This window comes from Macadamia integrifolia, chromosome 10, assembly GCF_013358625.1.
Source record: "Macadamia integrifolia cultivar HAES 741 chromosome 10, SCU_Mint_v3, whole genome shotgun sequence".
NCBI classification, from domain to species: domain Eukaryota; kingdom Viridiplantae; phylum Streptophyta; class Magnoliopsida; order Proteales; family Proteaceae; genus Macadamia; species Macadamia integrifolia.
In genome coordinates, this window is record NC_056566.1 from 5,632,283 (window position 1) to 5,656,258 (window position 23,976).

Sequence of the window (23,976 nt, forward strand, 5' to 3'; positions counted from 1 at the left end):
TTCAATTATAGTCCAACTCTAAAACCCCTTGTCTTTCAATTATCATTTAGGAGATTGATTGCTCAGGATCATTAACGATATTTAGTTTCAATCACCTAAATGATAAATCATTTTATAGAGTTTCAAGTAGTGAAATTAACGATATTAGAAGTTCAATATATGAACGATTGCTTACGATCATTCGACATGGATACATGCTCATTATAGCTCATGCTTTTTTGTTCATTCTTTTGTTGGGGAAGACCAATAACCTAGTGAATGAGCATTTATATTTTGTCTTCTGAATCACAGCTGCATAAAAAAATTGAATTTGAAATTAGATATTGGAACCAAATAAGAACCAAATACAAAACCTGAATGGGAACCAGAACCGAACCGGAACAGGATAGGTTGTATACGTGTACCAATTTTTAGAACCGAGATGGGACTTGGTCCGGTTCTGGATCACACTAACACTCCTTGGAACCAAAATCGAAACCGGACCGAATACATGGTTCCAGACCGATTGACACCTTTAATTATCTTCTCGTCTCCATTCGTTGATCTTCCTCCTTTTATAGAATTTTAGAATTTTCGTACAATTCGATTATAACCAATTCTGATACAATCAACCCTCATCCCACCCCATGACCGGTTCACCGGCAGTCCCTCAAGGTCACAGGCCTTGCCCTCTGTCTATTGCTCCTTCGCAAGGGTATTGCAGCTGGCGTGTTACTTGCCACATCAGCAACTATGTTGTCATCTTCTGCCTCGTCACTCTGGATCGTAACACCTACAATAAACTAATCACTCCTACGTTATTGCTAAAATACCTTATGAGACACGTAGCAATGTGACTGGACAATGAGATGGAAATGACAACGTTTTGCGAAGAGTGAGAGTGTCTGACTGGATAATGAGATGGAAATGACATCGTTTTGCAGGGTCGGGGTGAAAATGACTATGCCTGCAGTTCCCATGCCAAGGGTTTACGGACAAACTGCTCTCAGTTCCTGAAGAACGTTTCAGTCACCTTAGAGGGATTGCTAAGCAACCATGGTTGGATTCCTATCCGTTTTCCACAAATCTAAGACTAGAATCAGCTTTAGAGTCTATTCTGCTATACAACACTCTGCATCTAAATTCTGTTACAGACATGCCCATCTATCTAATTCAATTAACCCAATCATTTCCCCCTCAATTCGTCCCAATTTCGGTTCGACAATATCTTCTACTCTGTTTTCTGCACTTAGGTATTTATCAAAACACCCGAACTTCTCCAATCTCACAAAAAGAGGAACTGGGTTCTCCTTATTTTGCGTTTTGGGTGGTGAATCTAGGATTTTCTCATCTGGAACCCTTCTGAACCGGACCAGTTTTAGAAATCCGATCAGTAATGGAAGATTGAGAAGCTTCAGCTCTGAATCTTACCGGGAATCAATAAACTATGATGTTGTTATTGTGGGAGCGGGGCCTGCTGGGTTGTCAGCTGCAATCCGTTTGAAGCAGTTGTGCCAAGAAAGAGATGTTGATTTATCAGTCTGCGTGGTTGAGAAAGGTGCCGAAGTTGGTAAGAGTTTTTTATTCTTCTTTAATCTGGTTGCATGGGTTTCTTTGTTTTCGGATCAGTAGCTTCTATTTAGTTATCTTATTATCAATTTTCTTCACAGTTTGCTATATTTTTCGGAAGAGAGAACTGATTTGATTTTGAGGCTTAATTTTTTGGATTGGGTCACAATTTGGGTCGATATAGTGAACTTGGAAACAGTATAAGATGAAAAGTGGTGCAACTAGAAGATGAGAGTCTATCTAGGAAATTATTGTATAATTGAGTTTAGCTTCACTGTTTGCAGAACTTTTAATGGCTCGACATCAATAGTTCACATAAATGGTTTTGATATTGCAGATTTCTGCTCTGAATGGGCTTGCAATACACATATAAGAAAATTGGCCCAGAGTGGTGCCTCGGGAAGGATGCTCCGATGCCAAAATCAGTCAAGGAGATTAGGGAAAGAGAAAGAAAGAGTTGCAGAGCTCTGAGTATTCTTATGTGTCTTACCTTGCATTAAGCTAACTTCCCTTTATATATGGGTTGATGTTATCACCCATTGGTTGCTTGGTCATTTTCCTTGGTGACATGTACAAGAGCGCCATTGGTAGGCAGGCCCTTGTCTAGGCTGATGTGGTGGATCTTCTAACGGTAACTTGACCATAGTTGTACTCAGGTCTAATAACTATTAACCCAACTTTGGTAAGGTTCAATAACCATGGTTCGGTCTAGGCGGTTACGGATGTTACCATCTTATGGTTAACTATGGAATTTGGATGATACATTATAGACGGGGGTAGCTTCTGCGGTGCGCTTGGTTAACACACCTGGCTAACACAACCGATCACGAGTGGGGCTGGTCGACCCTATAGTCAATAGAGACGACCAGATCTTCGGAGATTGGCACCATTTAGACAATAATGACCGAGTGCAATATTGCCATACTAGATAGGCGTGGTCGGGAAGCATGAGGCCGACTAGGAAATACAGGATTGACCAAGAATTGCGGAACTGGCCAAAAACAAGGAACCGACTAAATGTATCCAGTTTGGTCGATGATTCCTTTTTAGTCTCGAATTAATGGCATTGTGTCCATCTCCGATAGGCTGACCATAATATGGTATACCAGATGCCCCCCACTCCCTTAGTTCTGGTCATAGATCAAAGACTAAAGGGAGTAGATGGAGTGTGGTGTGATGCAGATTTCCTCTTGGGATCATAGTCGGCTCCTTGGAGGTCCTTGAGTGGACTCTTGTTTCGCTTTTGGCGGGAGCTATTTGAACTTGGAGGGGTATACTAAGGGTTGTCATTATTGTGTCGACGTCATTCAAGCTGTCCCAGCTGTAGCTTGGGAAAGTTCCCCTTTCATTGTGATGAAGGTGTGCAAGTGTCGAATTCTTAGGGTGTTAGTGGTCATTTGGCAGATCGATTGGTTGCTTGAATCCTAGCCATTGTTTCCTGTGAAGTGTTAACGGTGTGGATGCAGTCTTCTTGGTCATTTGTCTTGATCGTGGGGCCTCTGTCATCTTCACGTCTTCATCTCTTCTCTGAGGTCGGTTAGAGCCCTTGTGATCAGCCATGATCTCCTCAACGATGATCTATTTGTAGACCTTGTCCCTCCACTCTAACAGGGTCTTTCGTGCTTTCGTTGATGGAGATAATTTCAACTTATCCTGAATGCCTTTGAGGAGGGTGAGGCATTCAACTGTGGCATATAGATCTTTGATCTCTGATTTCTCCATGTTGAATCGTTGCACGAAGCACTGAAGGCTCTCTCCTGTCTATTGCTTGAGCGCCATCAGGTTCATAGAGGTTTTGTGATGTGTTTGGATCCCCATGAAGTTGTTTATGAACTTCTTGCTGAACTATTTGAAGTTTTGGATGGAGCCCAATTCGACGTGAGAGAACTAGGTTTTTGCTACGCCTCGTAGTGATGTTGGAAAAACTCGACAAAGTATTGGATCTGTTGACCCCCGAATGATCATTATAGATCTGAAGCCCCACAGATGCTCCTAAGGATCCTTTGTTTTGTCATAGAGTTGAAAGGTCAGGATCTTAAATCCTTACGGGAGCGGCGTCCTCATAATCTCTTCTGAGGGTGGGGATTCTCTGAACATGTCTAGCTCCTCAACATCATCATTGGTTCTGAGAGCCCTGTCCATCCTTGCTATAACTCCTTGAGCTTGCGACCATTGTCCTCCTTTGGGTCTAGGTGCTTCTAGGTCGGCTGTAGGAATCTCGTCTGTGGCTCACAATGTATCCCCGGTGGCACTATGGCGCACTTACCCCTTGAGGCGGTGGAGGGCTTCCATCTTCTCGTTGGATGGGTTGCTTTGTTTGGCTTTGTTTGTTAGGACTACCAGTGATGGAGTTTGAGTGACTAGGATCCGCTTTTCGACGGTTGCAGTGGTGAGTTGGATCTTCGGGTGGTGGAGCCTTGCTGAATTTTTGGAGACATCCCGTATGAGCATAGTGAGATTTTTTTACCTCCTGTTGAAGTGCTATAAATTGCTCTGGTGTGACCTACTGAGGTGGTGTTTGGTGGAGTCCCAATTGAGGGTCCTCCCTCGATTGATGGTCATTTTCCACCGCCGGATTTTCTCCCAACTCCCCTCCATTTTTGCCTTCTTGCTGATTGTGGAGTGGCGATGGTGGATCCAGAGGGTGAGTTGGTGTAGGTCTTTGTCCCCTTGGGCATTCCTTCAATCGAGACACTTCATGACTTTTTGTTTTTATCTCATAGACGATGCCGATTTGATATTGCAAATTCCCGCTTTGGATGGGCTTGCAATACATAGATAAGAAAACTGGCCTGGAGTGGTGCTTCGGGAAGGATCGATGCCAAAGTCAGCCAAGGAGATTAGGGAAAGAAGAAGAAAGAGTTGCAAAGCTTTGAGTGTTCTTATGTGTCTTACCTTGCATTAGGCTATCTTCCCTTTGATGTTATCACCCATTGGTTGCTTGGTCATTTTCCTTGCTGACATGGACAGGAGTGCCATTGGTGGGCAGGTCCTTGTCCAGGCTGATGTTGTGGATCTTAAAACGGTTAACTTGACCATAGTTGTACTCAGGTCTAATAATTGTTAACCCAACTTTGGTAAGGTTCAATGACCATGGTTAGGTCTAGGCGGTTACGAATGTCGCCATCCTATGGTTAACTGTGAAATTTGGATGATATGCTTTAGACGGGGGTAGCTTCTCCTGCGGTGCACCTGGTTGACACACTTGGCTAACACAGCCGATCACGGGTGGGGCTGGTCGATCCTACCGTCAATGGAGATGACTAGATCTACGGAGGTCGGCTCCGTTTAGACAATACCAATTGAGTGCAATATTGCCATACTAAATAGGCGTGGTCGAGAAGCATGAGGCCGGCCAGGAAATGCAGGACTAGCCAAGTATTGCGGAACCGGCCAGAAATAAGGAACCGGCCAGATGTATCCAGTCTGGTTGGTGATTCCTTTGTTGTCTCGAATTAATGACATACGTCCTCCGATAGGCTGACCATATTATGATATATTAGGTTTCGTTAACATTTGTCTCATCTGTGCTGCCATTGAATGTGAGTGAGTGAGTAAGAGAGGGTTTTTTTTTTTTTTCCCGCCTGGTTACCTAGTGACACATATCAGCATGTACAATTGAATGGCTGGGGCCACTGCACTACTTTCCACTATGATAGAAATAAAATAGAAGAGAGTAAGTAGAAGAAGATACCTACCTCAAACTTCTTGAAGGTTATCTATTCAGCCCAAATAATTGGATGGAGCCTAAATTTTGTGGAGAGGTAGACCTTGAGGTCCCTTCTGCACCTGTCAAGTTTCAGCCGAGTTGGAGTTGGCCAACTGGCAAAATAAAGCTTTGATCAAGTTTACGAGAGGACTCTGTGAGGATGCATGCCGATACATGGATGGTTGAATAATACAGGGTTACAAGGACATACATGAGAGTGTATTTGATTGAATTGTGTATGGAAATAGAAATCTAGCAAATCCAAATGTCACCCTTTCTATCCGATGGTCGGAATCAAACCAGTTTTGTTTTTGGGTGAATGAATGAATTTATTGCCAAAGGAGAAGAATATACAAGGGAGGGGGGGGGGAAGCCAAAAGGGCAAGGCCTCAAGTGAGGCACGACCACAAAGGAGCCCAAGGCTTAAAATAAAGGGGGAACATCAAGGGGGATATTATGGTGGGGGAAAGGCCCCAAGAATCAACAATAAGTCTGATCCTGGTGGAGTCTCTAACTGGTTGGTGAGGAAGGCAACCTAACTTGAAGCTGACATCAACGTAGATGGTTTTCCAAATCTAATCAAAAGATCAGGAATTGGAAGTCCATCTACGGAGATTACTCTCCATCTTAATATGGGAGATCGAGGCTCCAAAAGCAAGCTTCTCGATGGTGTCACAAATAGAAGGGCCTTTAAAAGTCATATGGACTCAAATCCATTCCTGAGGGAGGGGGAGAATTCTCCTATGAGAGGGCCAGCATGAGTGAAGGACTCTATTCCAGATGGTGAAGGAGAAGGGGCAGGAGAAGAACAAGTGATCAATGTCTTTAGTACCATTCCAACAAAGGCAGCAGGAGGGGGAGACATGGATATGCCGGTGAATAAGGAAAGCTTGGGTAAGGAGATAGATAAAGCCCACCAGGTAGTGAGACTGTGACGCAGGATGTGCCCTTTGAACTAGATGATATTGCGCCATGGTATGAGGGGAGCTTTGGTTCTGATGGATTCCCAAGCTGAGGCGGCAGTGAAAGACCGGTTGGGGAGGGAGTCCAAAGGATCTCATTGTCCCTACCATGGTGCCTAGGGGGGATAGAGGGGAGAGAGGACCAGATGTTGGCAAGAGGTGGGGGGCAAGAGGGGGGGACCAACCATCTTCAGAGAGGATGCCATTCACTTCGGCCATTTGACCTAGGGCAGAGGAGTAGATGGACCTGGGGGAATAGATGGAAAGGAGGACACCTTAGGGGTGCCAGGGATCAAGCCAGAGGGAGGTGCTCGAGCCATTACCTACAGAGTAAGAGATGGCACAAAGAGCAGAGGATCTAGATGAGAGGATGTTACGCCAGATCATAGAAGCATCCGAGGGGAGGGGAGCAGTCCAGAGAGAATCATTTTGAGAGGAGGGAGTAGACCCAGGAGACCCAGATGCTATTGTGCTTAGTGGCAATTTTCCAGATCAGCTTGAGGATACCCACCTCATTAATGTCCTTGATTTTCCTTAGCCTAAGACCACCCTCGGATTTATGAGAACAGACCTTTGCCGAGGAAGGAGCAGAGGATGGAATCAATGGCCTTGCAAGTACTCGAGGGAAAAACGAAGATACCCGACCAATAGAGGTACATGGATTGCAAGACTGATTAGATGAGAGTCAACCTCTAGGAGAGAAGCTTGCTTTTCCAGAGCTGGAGCTTTCTCCTAAGGAGCTCAAGTAGGGAAGAGCAGTGGTGGGAACTGAGCCTGGTGGAGATGAGAGGGAGAACAAGGTACTTGATAGGAAGGGAACCAATGGAGAAACCGGTAAGAGCAAAGAGGAGACCTCTATGGGTATTAGAGACACCGGGGAGGAAGAGGGTGGATTTGAGAAGGTTAATACGAAGGCTCGATAGGTTTTCAAAGAGGCGGAGGGAGGCCATGATGTTGGAGATGGAGGAGGGATTGGCTTTGGAGAAGATCATAAGGTCATTAGCAAACGCTAAGTGAGTAAGCAAAAGACCTTTGCATTTGGGAATGGGGGAATGGTCGGGATTCAATTTGCGAACAACTGTATCATTGCCGCTTCTGCAGGTCTGCCAGGTGAACTTGGATCCCGGCCATCCGAGGACGTTCATGCCAAGATCCTCAATGTAACAGTTGAAGTGGATGGATATGTCTTTTGCCAGGTCTTCTATTTGCGACACAGTGGGAAGCCTCAATGCAACAATTGAAGTGGACGGATATGTCTTTTGCCATGTCTTCTATTTGCGACACGGTGGGAAAGCTTGCTTTTTGTGCCACCATTAACCAGATTTGGATGGAGTGCAATTATAAGAAATGGAACTCCAACTCTTGCCCTCATCGGAAGATTTGGGATTCCATTTTCTTTGATGTCAAAGCCAAGATTTCTAGTCCCTCTTCTACTTGTATTGCCTCCCCAAGGAACAGTCAAATTGTTGTGTCTTGCGGCATCCCTTCCTCTATGCGTCTTGTGGCATCCCTTCCTCTATGCTTAGGATTCCCCCTCCCTTTCTTGAGGGTTGATCCATTTGTCTTTTCTCTCCCCCCCCCCTCTTTATGAGTTTTGTATTTATTTTCTTCTTCTTTGGTAATGAATTATTTATTCATCCAAAAAAAAAGAAAAAAAAAAAAAAAGAAAAAGAAAAAAAAAAGAAACATAAAATAACTACTAAGCCCACGTAAGACTTAAATCCCCAATATTATATTTGGGGTTATATAATTGATCCATTACAAAAGTAAACCCAAAAATATAAAGCCCATGGCCCATACTACCCATTGGACACGCAAAAGAACACATATTAGTCCATTCTTGGTCCAGTTTGATGGCTGAATAGAGAAGCAGAATTGCACCAAAATAGCGATCTGTCCCAATTACAGTACCACACCTGACAAGACTGTCTCTCACAGCAGATGAATCACACAACCACTCTGGACTGGTTTTGGCCTTTCTCCTGCGATCTACATCAAAGAAGAGAAGCCAAAAGTGACCTATTCTAACTGATGGAGCTGCAATTGCTTAAGGATCATCGAGATGGTGCTGAAACTTTAGGGATGGAGTCTCCCAGCCCTGGTAAGTAGAACCGGCTTAACTAATATTACCTTAATGGGGTTGGAATCCTACAGTAGATTAGTTTTAAGGAAAATATCGAACTGAGTAGTTTATATGAACAGCCTATAAACTGATGAAGAAAATAATAGGTATGGACAGAAATGAAGAGGGAATGATGACAGCAGTATAAATACCAAATTTCTGGGCTAAATTGTATTAATAGAGAGGATATGCATGAAGATAGCAATCTGAAATTGGTTCAGAAAACAGGGGCACCGCCTGGACTAGAAAGAAGAGAAGCATAGGGAATAAAAGAAAAGAAGGTGGATACAGACCTGATAGAAACAATCGGATTAGCCAAGAGAAAAGAGAGGAAACTAGTCACACAGCCAGCAGTTTATGAAACTCAAAAACTTCTATTCCATTCAACTCAAATATGTAAACCAATGGGATACATCCCTATATAGAAAATAGAAAAAAAAGGAAGACTCCTAACTGGACTCTAAAACTGAAACAAACTCTACTCCCTTACTTCCTACCACGCCATCATTATCTAATTCTTATATTAAAATTAAAATCCCAATTACATAAATTATCCCAAACAAATACCCCTATTGGACCACTTGTGTGTCACTGCATCAGGAGGATAATCTTCATAGCGGGAAACTTGGGAGCTTGTTGAATTTCTCCAGTCAATTGTAATGGCTACTATCAAATGGATCAATTGTCATTTGCCCAAGGAGAGGTGGGGGGGTCTTGAATATGGATGGATTGAGAAGGGCAGATAGCTATGACTATGGTATAATTGATAGAGACTCTACTAGAAGGCCGTTTTAGTTGCAGCTGGAGCTTTAGGGGACAAATCTTTTACTTGGTTAGTTGGAAGAAATATAGAGGGTTATAGATAGTTGCTGAAATGGGCCACTCTGAAGGGCTGTTTATTCTGACTCGAAGAATGCTATTCAGTATTTCAGTTTTTTTTTTTTTTTTTGGGGGGGGGGGGGTGTGGGGGATGAGTGCTCCTTGGTGGTATTCGGACTAGATTGCTTCTCTTCATTCCACTTTTCGACCTTACTTTTGAGTTTTTACAGAGAGGCTAACAAGCTAGCATACATACTAACGTTGCAGTTTGTGGTAGTATCAAGGTTCGAAATCTTGTTTCGTTTCGGCGAAATTTCGGCCGAAATGGTGTATTTTTGTTTGTTTGTTTCGGTTGACTGTTTCGGTGGTCAAACGGCTATATTTTGACCTGAAACTTGTTGGGTAACTTATTTTAAGGTTGAGAAACATGCTTAGAACATAAAAATGCAAAAATATTAGGACATGACATTGTTTTAGAGTTGCACCTTTGTTTGGCAGCAACTGTCGAACTGTTCTGAAAATTTTACCTAGTTTTGAAGAAAGAACTCTACCTTTCCTAAGTTTTGAATGTGTAGATCTTGTAGGAATCCCATGGAAGTTAAAATCTGTGATGATGTGGCTAATTAGAGGCTTGTTGGAGACTTGGAGTGTTTTTCCTTCAAAATATGCAAATGGAACCGAAACCACCAAGATAGGCGAGACAGAGTCAAAATTTTGACCGAAATACCAAAATTTCGATATTTATAACACAGAATGTACCGAGATGACCGAGAGACCGAAACGAGACCGAAATTTTTGCCGAAATATCAAAATTTTGTACAAATGTTATTTCGGGCCTTGTTTCGTTTCGGCTAAAAAAAAAAAACACCGAAATTCCGAAATTTCGGCAAACCATGACTAGTATAGTCTTTTCTTCCTGTTGTTAACTTTGCAGAGGAAAGAATCAAAAAGGAAAAAAATGCTGAAGTGCTATCTATAATTGCAGATTCGGAATTATTTTAGCCATTAGTATTCCTTAACCCCTTCTATGCCAAATTTTTTGTTGTCTTCATGATCTACTGGACAGTTGTCTAAGATTTAAGCACTAAATAGATGAATAACTGTTAGTTTTCTCTGCTAAGGTACTGCTACAATTGTTTACTCAGTTTAATATAGTGGTTCTCCTAGTTCTAATATTTTTCAATTTTCAACATAATATCCTTTTGGTGTTGCTTTTGACCATTGCAGTCTTTCTTGTCCTGTAATTGTAGGTGCACATATCATATCAGGGAATGTTTTTGAGCCTCGGGCACTAGATGAACTTCTCCCTCAATGGAGACAGGAGGGGGTGCGTTTCTGAAGCTAGACCTGTTCCTGTCTTACAAAGTTGTTGCATGTGTAAATTTTTGTCTTTCGGCAAAGTGTTTTCATGCAAGTATAATGATCTACACAGTCAAGGTTCTGTGCTGCTTAAATCTGGAAGAGATGATGAAAATTGAAAAGATGTCTTATGTTGTGTACATGGGGCACTTATGAAGAAATGTAGATTTTAGATTAGTGCTTCATTAATTAGATATTTCTGTAGATTTTTTTTTTTTTTGGGATGAATAAATAATTCATTCTGTAGAAGTTTAGTTGACTTTAATAAGGATAACTAAAAGAGGAAACAATTTGCAATAGAGTTTCTAAACTGAAAACTCAGAAGAGAGCTAAATCAAAGAGCAGAAAATGGAGAGAAAATAAACTGAATTGAATAATCTTGCATACAATGGTATAGGCCCTATTTTGGATCCCTTTTTTTTTTTTATGAATAAATAAATTCATTACCAAAGAGGAAGAAGAAACAAGGGGCGGGGGGAGGGGGGAAGAGAGACCAGCTACAAAAGCGAGCTACAATGCATAGGGCAGGGGCCTAGGTCAAACACAAAGAGGATACATAAAAGGGGGGGATGCTAATGGTAGCAAGAGGGAGGCCCCAGGAAACAACAATATGCCTGTTCCTTAGGGTGTCGGCGACAGAATGATGGGGAAGGCAGCCGAGCTTAGGAGAAAATTTAGTTGTGAGGAGAAGAGAGGGAAGGAGGGTTGTGGAATACTTCTCTCCCAATTAAAGTTGGTTTTTTCTTTTGGCAGTTGTTGAATGAGAGCATTCCTACAGATGATTCTCTTATGAAAATTGGAGTCCCTTTGGTTTCCAAGTGTTGTTGTTGCAGGGTCCCGAGGAGAGAAACTACAAGTCACTGTATGGTGGTGGCAGGGACTACTTCTAAGGTTTGGGACTATGTTGGGAGGTTATGCGATATGGATCTAATTCCCTCTCATGATCTGGGGAGCAGGTTGGTCTTCTGGCAAGCCCAAATGGGGATGAGGGGTGTTTGTGATTTTATTAAAGGTAAAACCCTCTTTGTTGGGAATTGTGGCGAGAAAGAAATAACTGACGTCATGAGGAAGGAGCTCAGGTAGCTGGTACCATTATTGACAGACTAAAGAGATGGATTCAAGAGATCCTGCTGGCTACTAAGTTTAGAAAAAATCCTTCTATCAAAGAATCCCTCATTGTACAGTTTCTCCAAGTGAATCACCCTAGGATCAGGGTAAAGCCTCCGATTCCTATTTTTGGAGCCCTATTTCTGTCTCTGTCAAGTTGAACGTGGATGGTGCTTGTGAAGGAAACCCCGGTAATAGTGGAGGTGGTGGTCTAATTAGAGATAAGGATGGTATTGTTCTTATGGCTTTCTTTAATTTCTATGGCATCTCTATGAACTCTGTGGCAGAGTGAGAGCATTACGGGATGGCCTGAAGCTATGCGCTGATTTGGGGCTTTCAGATATTATTATTAACTTGGACTCGATCTTCATAGTAAGCTTTGCATCCAACAGGTTATGTGATCTCTGAGGTGGCTGGTACTGTTTTCAAGAGGCATGTCACTTTGTGACTCTCTTCGTGCTCATATATATTTCTCATACCGGGAGAGTAATCGAGCTGCGGATTGGTTGGCAAATTTGGCATGTTCATCGTTTTCAAACTCGAATTTCCACACTGAACATCAATTCCCTAATGATTTCAAGCATATTCTCAGAGAAAAGGCAGGTCTACCTAGTTCAGAATTTAGTATGCTTTGGGTTGGGGTTTTGTTTTGTTTAGCTCCCTGTGTGTGAGAGCATGGTTTGAAATCTTGCCGAAATCTCAGCGAAATTTTGGTAATTTCGGCCTTTTTTTTTAATTTTTTTGTCAAAATGAAATATGCTACGAAATACTTTTTGTACACCAACTCGGTTGAAATTTCGGTATCTCGGCTGAGATTTTGGTATTGTCTCGGCGAGATACCGAAATGGTACAAAGCAAGGGATATAAATACTTGGTCTTGGCGAGAAAGAGTCGACCATTTCAAATCTGTCTCGTCTGTCTCGTCTGTCTCGACCATTTCGGTGAAATCTCAGTGAAAGCTGCAATTTCTTACACAAATCACTCCTATTGGCCTCTAATTAGCCACATCATCACACATTTTGACTTCCAAATCTCTCCTACAAGAAGATCTACAAATTCAAAGCTTAGGAAAGGTAAAGTTCTTTCTCCAAAATCTTTTTTTTTTTTTTGAAATAGTACATAATACACGTTGGGTGGTGATACGTACCCTCGGATAGGTTACCTTTAGTATGTAGATGACTCAGTCTTTTTGACAACTATGGAGGACTACGTTCGATTCTTCTCTCAGACTATGACGTGGCATGCATTTGTGGTGCAGTCAGAGGAAAATGCATGTCGACTCCATCGTACTGGGTGTGGAATCCAGCCAAGCAGTCATAGTTATTTCTAGTAGATAGTAGATAGTCATTATGATTACTGTTGTACTGTTGTGTAAATAATATGCTCAGTGGATGACTTTAGTTGGGACTTGTGAATTAGAGAGTTGCATAGTATATTACTCTAATACTCTAAATACTAGTCAATTAATATTGATGTGTGTTTGATCATGGCTTAGATGCATTATTTATTTGTTTTACTATTATATTATATCTTTTTCTAGCAATGAAGTAGGTAAAATCTCTAGAACAGTTCGACGGTTGCTGCCAAACAAAGGTGCAACTCTAAAACAATGTCATGTTCTAATATTTTTTGCATTTTTATGTTCTAAGCATGTTTATTAACCTTAAAATAAGCTACCCACCAAGTTTCAGGTCAAAACATGGCCGTTTGACCACCGAAACAGTTAACTGGGGGAAAAAAAAAAAAACCAACTTGGCCGAGATCTCGCCGAATTGATGTTTTTGAACCCACCGAAACACCGAAATGAAGCAAAATTTCAAACCTTGTGTGAGAGTGATGATTTAAGGTTGGTTTGGGGTAAGGCAGCTTATGTCCCCCCTTTTGTATTCCATTCTAGAATTTTCTTTCTTTAATAAAATCCTAGGGGCTTGCCCGAGTAACAAATATTATTTGGGTTAAAAAAAAGGGGTAAATTTAGCACCAGGCCATCTCAGATCATCGAAGCCAATATCTTCGAAGCAGTCGTTGAAGGTTTCAATAGAGGAGGGATCTATAGAGGACCCGCCTTGTTTTTCATGACTAGATCTCACCACATTGAAGTAACCACCTATTCCCCATGGGAGAGAGCCGACATGGGGTCTAAGGAGCAGAGATCATCCTAGAGGGGGATTCTCTCAAAGGCATGATTATGCATGTAGACCACAGTGAAGAAGAAGCTAATAACACCATTGGGATCTGAGACTGTGAGGTGGATGAGTAGGGAGGAAGAAATAACCCACTGAAATTTGAAGCTTGGATGGTTCTAGAGAAGCCATCGAAATATGCGAAATGTGGTCGGAACAAGTTGAAACCTGGTATGATCTAGTATCAACCTTAGGTTTCGTCTCAGAATTGTCAAAATCGAGATATCTAACTGCAAGTTTTGACCAAGATTTAGTTCCATGGTAAAGATTGCCTGAGCTGAAAAGAGTATGATTCAGTAATCTAGTGATTTCTGACCATCTGATCTGTAGCATATAATTAGCGAGAAATTCAATGACATATGGACCTTGATCTGCTATTCTCATACGGTCATTCCATGTGTACATCAATATCCCCCTATTCAGAGATTATTCTGAACAATTTGTAATTACTTGATAACACATAGGACGACAGAAGTCTATCCATGGCCCCTGGGCCCCGCCTTCTCAAAGCCGTGTTATCTCTAGAAGACAACAGGACTTGGTTAATATGATACAATATCAATGAGTCTATTTCCTTGACAAGACCATAGATCTGATGGGGATACATAAAAAAGAAATACTAGGGCACCTAGGCGAGTGCCTTGTCGTCTAGGCGGAGCTCCAACATTGAGTCATCTAGGACCTTGACAACTATGTCCTGGACTGTTAGCGGTTTTTTTGGCTCCAGATTATTTCTAGAACATTGAATGGCATTGCATATAGGATATTAGTCAGGTTATCTTATGTCTGTTTTGGATAAATTATATTTATTCTATGGGTCTAAGTGACAGTTTAGCTTCCATACCAAATTTAGTTGTTCTTTTACAATGAGTTTCCTCAATGGGGATAGCATAGGTGTTTTTTCGTCTTTAATTAATTGGATATCAATTGTAGTCTACTTTTATTACTATAATTAAACATTTTTATTATTTTCATGGAATGGAATCGCACATTCTGAGGGGGAATGGGTCTGTTTCTTTCTATGGTTTGATGGTCAAGTGCTTATGCTGTTCCTAGTGAATGGTTTTTCTCCTTCTCTTTTTGTCAATTCTTTTTGGAAACAAACACAACTAGGTTCTTTCCTGTAGTTCAAGTCTGTTGGAACTTTTCATTATTGTTTTCACATTATTTGAGTTTGCTATTCTTGTTGCTGATCAAATTCTGATTTTTTAATTTTTTCATTTCAGATATTCTTACTAATTTTCTTAATAGTTCAAAGCTGATTTAAATTAGATCCAGTTTCTGACAGTGCTCTAAGTCTAGGTTATTCCTGTTTTAATTGTATTCCTATTGTTAGTGGGCTAGTACCTGCAGGTTTTTAATTGACCTTCAACAATTTGTTTGTTTGACTCATATGCATTTAGTTTCTACAATTTTTGCAGGCCCCGATCAATGTTCCTGTTTCTGATGACAGATTTTGGTTACTTACGAAGAATCATGCTTTCTCACTTCCATGCCCATTTGATAATGATGGCAACTATGTGATCAGGTAATTACATGATGTGGCCCTATTTTGTATAAAACAAGTCGATGTGAAAAAGGTAAAGTCCGGGTGGCATAGACTGATTAGGTTGGAAATTTGTACTGGTATGACTTAGTCCTGTCTGATTTTCCCTCCTTTTGAGAATCATTTGCTTATTTGACTCTGACAAGTCCTTAATCACATGAATGACTCATTATGCATCGACATCGAGTTCGTTATCACTTGGTCAAGATTTCTAATATCTGGAAAGGTTTTTCCATTGATATATATATATATATATATATATATTTATATATATGTTAGGGTGCACACAATTTGTTACCGTTTTTTCTATGTTAAAAATAATAAGCGATACAATGTTCAGTATTTGGGTTCCTAACCATTCTCTCATATCCGAATTTTCAGTTGTAATCACTTCTTTTCTCTGCTTTTGTTTATTTCTAATAGCTGGAGTTCATTTTTGTTTCTGCTGCCATTCTGTTTTCCTCTCCTGTTCATATTCCTTTTCTAAATCATTCCTTATTATTAAGAATTTGATTGTGAGCTTGTGACAGTTTGAGTGAGTTAGCACGTTGGATGGGAAGGAAGGCGGAAGAATTGGGAGTCGATATATACCCAGGCTTTTCGGCTAGTGAGGTGATTTTGTTTTTGGTCATCAATGAAGATGCCTATGTTGTAATTTAGATGTTAAAATATTCAGGGTATTATTCATTTATGAGTTCCAGAATGGTGCAGATTTTATATGATGGGAATGACAAGGTTGTTGGGATTGCAACTAAAGATATGGGTGTTGCTAAAGATGGTTCAAAAATGGAAAACTTTCAGCGTGGTGTTGAACTGAAAGGTAGTGTTTTGGACTTATTCCTCAACAATTTAGTTTTCCTATTGTTCTACATGATCCTATGTCAGACTGAATCTCTATTCTGAAGGTCCCATGTGAGTTATATTCAATAGTGAACATTGATTACTTACCCTCATCCTAGCTATTGAATCTACTGTAGTTTTTCTATTTATATTTTATTTTTCAAAACATATACCTTATCAAAGAGCAACCCAGTGCATGAGGCTCCCGTTACTGCAGGGTCTGAGAGGGGCAAATGTATGTTGCCTTACCTCCTGCTTCACAGAACAGGTAAACCATATACCTTATCATGTCAGGGAAGTTCATTTTATCAAAAATCAACTCACACATCCAAAGTTTGATGTAACGGAGCGTTATGTTTTTATTTGGACTGATAACTTCTGTAGTTGCCAAAATGAGGTTTAGGCCAATTCAAGGCAGTTTTCCAGGACCTAGGTGACCAACTGCCAAGTTGTCTAGGCGCTTAGGTTCCAAAATTTATCAGAAAAGGGTAAAAGGTGGGGAAAAGAGAGAAAAGCAAGGGAAAATGGAGGAAAAAAGAAATAGGATGAAAAGGGGGAGAATTAGTAGAAGATTTCACTGCTGCCAGAGTTGCTGTGGAGGAAGAAAATAAAATAATCACACGAAGAGTCCATTTTAAGGGCTGTTCCTATTAGTTTGGGGATTATGAAAAGGTCAAAAGCAAAAATATGGAGACGTCATTACAGAAGCTTGATTTGCTAAGAAAAAACAATGAGGGCCTGATTCTACAATAAACAAAATTTGGATGCCTCTTTTGACTGAAGGCATTTGGTTTTTCACATTGTTATGGAAGAATGATATTCTATCCAAATCTGATATCAATAAGGTAGGACTAAAATTAGGTTCAAGGTTTGATGGCCCTCGGTTTTTGATGTCTCAACTCTAGCCTTGCCCACAAGCTCAAAACCTGATCCAAGGCCTTGAAAATTCAACAGATGCCGATCTTTTGTCTGTTAAAAACTGGGAGGATGATTGTCACAAAACCTATCTACATCCTATGGGAGGGAATTGTTTTTTGAGTAGAATGACGAAATGTCTCATATCATCTAGGTAGATAGTTTTGTATATTAATATTTTGTTTTCTGTTATTCTATATTTTATTCCTTGAAATTTTCATTATCTTTATGTTAGAGATGTAATTCCATGTAATCAAGGATTAAAAGGTCTTCGTATCGGTCAGCCAAAATTAAGATACGTATCAGAGCGTATCGTTTTGTATCGGAGATATGATACGCTAAATATACGCACATAAATGGACAGGGAACATTTTTTTATATACATTTGCAATAAAAAAAAAAAATTAAAAAAAACTATATATAACATGTATTATGCATAAACACTAAAATGGAGGGTATCACATTGATAGACAAGTATAATCAGTTCAAACTGTTCAAAATGATGAGGTTTCTTACAGTTTTTTCTATTCTATTGCCATCGCCATTGCCATTGTGATGAGTGCCGTACTGGTTCATATTCATAGCGAGGAGCTTCTTCTTGAATGGGAGCTACTAAGATAATGTTGTGCACTTTTAGAACATAGGCACAATATTTACCCTAGTCGAAATATCTATTGTAGTGGGACTTCAATTCATGGTAGAATCTTGTGTATTGCTCTTGAGTGGCCAATGTTGGTCCTGCATAAGGTCCATATCCATAGCCTGAAGAAGCACTAAAGATCCATGTTGTCCATGTCTGGATGAAGCACCAATGTGATTCGAACTAATGCTCATTAACTCCATGCTACTCCTCAGCACATCACTATCACTTGGATTTTGGGAACGCCTACCCCTCCGACTATAAGACTTTGGTTGTGTGCGATCTACCAAGATTCAAGTTCCCTTCAGCTGAAGAAGAACTGTCTCTTAAAATGTCACTATATGGCCTCAAACAGTCCCCAAAGACTTGGATGGAGAGGTTTAGACAGTCCATTTTAAAGAATGGGTATTCCTAGAGTCAAACTGACCACACTTTCTTTTCCCGGCGTGGTAATGCTACTTTTACAGCCCTTATTGTCTATGTGGATGACATTGTGGTGACTGGAAATGAAAGATGGAGATAACTAGGCTTAAGTTCTACTTGGCCCAATGGTTAGAGATTAAAGGTCAAGGACCTTTAAAGTATTTCTTAGGGATTAAAGTGTGAAGGTGTAAGAATTGAATAAATATATGTCAAGGGAAGTTTGTGCTGGATTTGTTGAAAAAAACATGAATATTAGGTTGCAAACCAACAAACTCTCTTATTGATCAAAATCACAAGCTAGGAGAAGACTATGTTCCATACTTTGTTGATGTAGGGAAATACCAGAGACTAGAGGTAAAGTTGATTTACCATATATCACATATGTAGTTGGGGTGGTGAGTGAATTTATGCATTTTCCCAAGAATGGGTACATATCGCATCGTCAGATACTTGTAGTCCAGCCCAGGAAAAGGGATGTTATATGCCAAACACAACAATTTAAGGATAGAAGGCTATATTGATGCTGATTTGGCGGGTTTAGTTTCTAATAGATGATCTGCATTAGCTTATTGTACATTTGTGGGTGGTAACTTGATCACATGTAGGAGCAAAAGAAAGCTATTATGTTCCGATCAAGTGCAAAGGCAGAATTTAGGGCTATGGCTCATGGAGTATGTGTACTCCTATGGTTGAATGACTGGTCCAAGATTTGGGGTTTGATATTGTGGCACTTATGAGACTCTATTGTGATAATAAGGCTGCCATAAGTATAGGCCACAATCTGGTCCAACAATTTTTGACAAAGCATATTCAGGTGGACCAACATTTCATTAAAGAGGAAATTGACTTTGGCTACATATGCATCCCTTTGGTGAGGATAGGTGATCATTTGGCTGACATCTTCACCAAAGTTCTCATTCCTTATCAATTCAGTACTCTTTTATGCAAGTTGGGAATGTGATGTTTATTCTCCAGCTTGAGGGGGAGTGTCAGATATGTAATTACATTTAATAAGGGTAATTTGGGTACTAGACTATTATTTCATAGTGTTTTTTTTTTTTTTTTTTTTATACCTTTTACATCCCTTGGCTAGCATATATTAGCATGGGGTAAGGATGTAATTTCATTTTATGTTATATAGACGAGAGAACATAACTGTTTTTTGGGTGAATAAATAATTCATTACCAAGAAGAAAAAGAAAAACTTGTGAATAAATAATTCATTACCAAGAAGAAAAAGAAAAACTTACACCCCCTAAAAAGGGGAGGGGGAGAGAAAACGAGCCTAAGCTCAGAGAGAAGGGGCATTCCTGATGATGGAGTTAGGTAGCTCCCAGGAATTAACAATATGACATTTCCTAGGGGAGGGATTATAAGTGGAAGAGACCCGAGAAATCTTGGCCTTGACACAGAAGGAGATGGAACCAGAGAGCGAGAATTGGAGGTCCATGTCCTATGATTTCTTTCCATCCAGATCTGGTTTATAGTTGTGCAGAAGGTGAGCTTTCCCCCTAGATCACAAATAGATTTTCCCTGAAAAGTCATATCCATTGAAATCCATTCTTTATGGAGGGAGAGTTTTTCTGTTAACCGGCCAGCATTTGGAAAGGATCCCTTTCTAGATATAGTTGGAAACAGTGCATGAGAAGAAGAGGTGCTCAACATTTTCTGGCTCATTGCCACAAAGGATGCACATAGGATCAGCAGGAATGCCTCTCTGAATGAAAAGATTGTGTAGGCAAGGAGTTAGTGAATGCTCTCGAAGCCGTGAAGTTCTGACGGGGGGTGTGGTGTAAGACCATATGAGTCTGTGCCAAGGAGTGGCTAGCCCATGAGTCCTGATAAACTCCCAAGCAGCTTTGGAAGAGAAGAGCTTTGAAGTGGAAGGCAGCCAAAAGGCAATTTCATGTCTTTGCCACTGAGATGTCGGGATGACTGGCAAAGAGTTCCAGATATCAGCAAGCTGGCTCATGGATTGAGTCAGGGGGGGGACTAGTTGCCGGATGATGTAATATCTGCCATAACGGAAAACTTGGATAAACCCGAGTTGTAGATGCTTCTGGCACTAAGAGTATGGTCAAGGACTCCTTTGGGGTGCCATGGGTCAAGCCAAAGATAAGTAATTGCTCCATCAGAGTGGGGGGTAGTAATGATCTTTCTCCACACCCAAAAAGCATCAGCTGGAGTTTTCACTGTCCAAAAGGAATCAGACCTAAGCAGGTTCGAGTACACCCAATCAACCCATATACTTTTCTTCTTTGAGACAATCTTCCAAGCCAGCTTGATGATACCTTCAAGATTGACATCCTTGATCCTTCTCAAACCCAAGCCCCCTTCAGCTTTAGGAAGCCAAACAACAGCCCAGCTAATAGGACGAAGAAATCTGGAGCACTCACTTCCTTTCCACAGGAAAGAGGCAAAGATGGACTCAAGCTTGGAGATGGTTTCCGACAACCCATAGATATCCGGCCAATAAATGTAAGAAGCTTGAAGGAAAGATCTGATGAGCTCTAATCAACCAGCAAAGGATAGAAGATTTCATTTCCAAAGTTGAAGGCGCTTCCTAATGAGGTCGAGCATAAGAGTGTAGTGATGGGCAAGAGCCTGGCCGGTATAAGGGGGAGCCCAAGGTACTTCATTAGAAGTTGACCGATGCGGAAACCAGTTTGATTAAGCCGGGAAGCTTTGGCAGAATCAGAGATCCCAACCAAGAATATAAGAGACTTCATAGGATTGATACAGAGCCTAAACATAGCGGCAAATTTGTTCAAGCATATCATAATCTTCTGTAAAGTAGAAGGGTCAGCTCTGGAGAAGATTATCAGGTCATCTGCAAAAGCAAGGTGAGTAAGCTTAATAGCTTTACACTTAGGGATGGTAGAAATAAGATTATGATCAGTGGCCACTTGCAAGCTTTTGGAGAGGACTTCCATGGCCAGGCAAAAGATGTAGGAGAAAGAGGACATCCCTATTTGATTCCCACTGAAGAGAAGTATCCAGCCAGGCTACCGTTCATCAAGACAGAGAAGCTAGGGGATGTAATGCAGTGATAAATCCAATTAGTGAATATTGGAGGGAATCCCATGTTGTTAAGGACCAAGACAAATAATCCCATTTCAGAGAGTCAAAGGCCTTATGGATGTCAATCTTCATAAGGGCAACAAAAGAGTGATTTTCTATCAAATAGTCTAACAATTTCATGGCAAAGAAGAATGTTATCCCCTATGCTTCTCCTGGGAATAAAAGCCGATTGGTTGTTGCTAACAAGAGATTCAACCACTTGCTTGATTTTGGTTGCAAGGATCTTTGTTATTAACTTGTACAAGAGGTTGCATAAGGAGATTGGTACAAACTCATTCATAGCATCAGGTCCCTCTTTCTTAGGGATGAGGAAAAGGAAGATGTGACTAATCCCTTTAATCTGGCTTGGGTTGAAGAAAAAACTCTTGACAACCTTGATCATGTCATCTTTGATGAGGTCCCAAGACGAGGAAAAGAATCCCATACTGAATCGATCAGGTCCGGGGGCTTTGCTTTCCTTGTGGGAGAGGATAACAGTTGTAATCTCATTCTCAATAGGGATAGCCATTAGCATATTGGACATGATGGCTGAAATGGATTTGTTCAAGAGACCATTAGGGATGGAGGGGGTAGGATCAGGGGCAATTGTGAACAGATTCTTGAAGGCACACTCTTGATCTCATCCACTTTATGAACCTGATTTCCATCTAGGGATGTTAACTTGAGAATAGAGTTGACATTGTTTCTAGCTTTTACAGATCTGTGGAAATAGGTAGTATTTGAATCGCCTAGCTCCAACCAATTGATACTGGATTTCTATCTCAGGAAGCTCTCTTCTTGGGCCAGGAGGGAAGAGAGGTTTGCAGCCTCTACTTTCTCTTCATCATCCAAAGAAGGGTTGAGGTGGTCTGACTGCAGCTGAATCTGGATGGAGGAGAGCTTGTTCGTGCAATCAATAACTTGAGAAGATATATTCTGGAAGGAGTTAGTTTTCCAGGCTTTGAAGGCAATTTTGAAATTTCTCAACTTTCTGGCCAAAGCTATAAGGGGGTGGAGAAAGCCTGCACATGCTTTAACCTGGCTTCCTTCTCAGTGGTGGGGTAGTCAGGATGGGATGTCCACATGTCAAAAAATTTGAAGGGTTTAGGGTCAAAAGAGGTCAAATAGGGCTATGATGAGAAATATCTGGGGTTTCAAAGGATGCATGGGTGGAAGGGAAGGCTGTGAGCCAAGCTTCATTCACAAGAATTCTAACTTGCAGGCAATGTAGACCTGGCCCGATCTTTTATTGCTCCAAGAGAACTTGATTCCAGACCATCTAAGGTCATTGACAGAAATGTCGTCAATGTAGGCATTAAGAGCCTCAACACTAGCAATGTCAAGGACCCCCTTTATCATGAGAAAATATGACGACATTAAAGTCACCACACATCTCCCAAGGGTGAGAGCCTAACTGATTTGCAATTAGCCTAAGATCATTCCAAAGGCTATCCCTGTCAACCATCTGATTAGACGCATAAATTGAAGTTAGAAAGTGGAGCTGCATGCAATATCCGAAATAGAGAAGTGGAGGTATTGGGAGGAGGAAGAAAGGAGAGAAACATTGAGTTTGGCTTTGTCCCACATGAAGCAAATGTGCCCATTTGGGTGAGAAGAATGGTTGGACAGGAATAGCCAACCAGGGGCAATAGTGGAAACAGTTCTGGCCATGGACTCTTTGACATGAGTTTCTAGCGTGCAACAAAAAGATGATCACAACTCTTTGATGAGAGATCTCCCAGCCGCATACTTAGTTGGGGAGTTAAGGCCCTTGGAATTCCACACTAAGCCTTGGGACATTAAGCACACTTGGAGGAGGGCGACAAATGCTTCACAGAGGAGGAGCCACGAGTTTCAAAGATAGCCTGGACCTGCTTCTTTGCTGGTAGGATCGAGGAGCAGAAGAGAGGCGGATCTGAGAGATGATGGGCAAAGTGCGCCTCGAAGACCTTTCCAAAATGGCGAACCTGTTTTGCCCAATATGTAAAGCCCTATCATGGACCAGAGGATTTTTGGCGAGAGATTCAGCGTGAGTTGCAGCGGTAGGTCTAGAGAGTAGGCCAACCTAATCTCAAAGCTGCGGGATACTCTCAAAGAACAACCAATATCCAAAGTAGAACTACAACAAAAAGCAACTCAGGATTAAAAAGGAAAACCAAGCCTGTAACAGCCTACCGATTACGGAACTCTTAAGAATCTGTGAACAGAACTAACAATAGATGATGGGGCCTTAACAGGGACTGTAAGAGGCCTAATCCAGCTGATAATATGATCCAACACCCAAAGAAACCAACAGAAATCAAGGCAGGTGTATTGATTTCAAATTTGGGCAGAATAGGTCAACAGAGACAAAATTGGGGAGATTTTGAATTTCTCCCAATTGGCTGGTCAGAATTGGACCAGGTTTGGATTGAAGGTAGTACTAGGTCGAAGGGTGGTTCAATCCAATTTTCAGCCACAGAGGATGGCTGAAAGTGTTTCAGGCAGTAGGGGATCATATAGGAAACTAAGAAGATTTCCTGGGTAGGACTGTGGAAGAAGATGGAATCAATTACCTGTAGATGGTTGTAGCAGCAGCAGATTCTTGACTAATTAAGAGGAGGAGAAGATAAGCAAAGGAAGAGGACCTCTCGGCTTCCCACTGCAGAGAGTCAACTGGATCAAACACCAGTTCCATCATCCTTGATCAAACACAAGACAAATCTTCATGGAGAAGACAATCGCAACAGCCATTAATTTTTTT

General features: G+C 41.1%; 1 protein-coding gene across 5 annotated transcripts in view; it reads left to right on the forward strand.

The window, feature by feature from the left end:
- Window positions 1-845: 845 nt before the first annotated feature.
- The window catches only part of LOC122091526 (electron transfer flavoprotein-ubiquinone oxidoreductase, mitochondrial), a 134,509-nt gene continuing 111,378 nt past the window's right edge, over window positions 846-23,976 (forward strand). For 2 of the 5 annotated variants that reach the window (XM_042661531.1, XM_042661530.1), the window contains exons 1-5: window positions 849-1,549; window positions 10,411-10,487; window positions 15,231-15,337; window positions 15,886-15,967; window positions 16,067-16,175. In XM_042661531.1, coding sequence (XP_042517465.1) covers window positions 1,036-1,549; window positions 10,411-10,487; window positions 15,231-15,337; window positions 15,886-15,967; window positions 16,067-16,175 — 889 coding nt within the window. In that variant the 5' untranslated portion in view covers window positions 849-1,035. Of the gene's footprint in view, window positions 1,550-10,410; window positions 10,488-15,230; window positions 15,338-15,885; window positions 15,968-16,066; window positions 16,176-23,976 lie in introns of all 5 variants that reach the window. The other 3 variants (XM_042661532.1, XM_042661528.1, XM_042661529.1) reach the window with 3 other exon arrangements.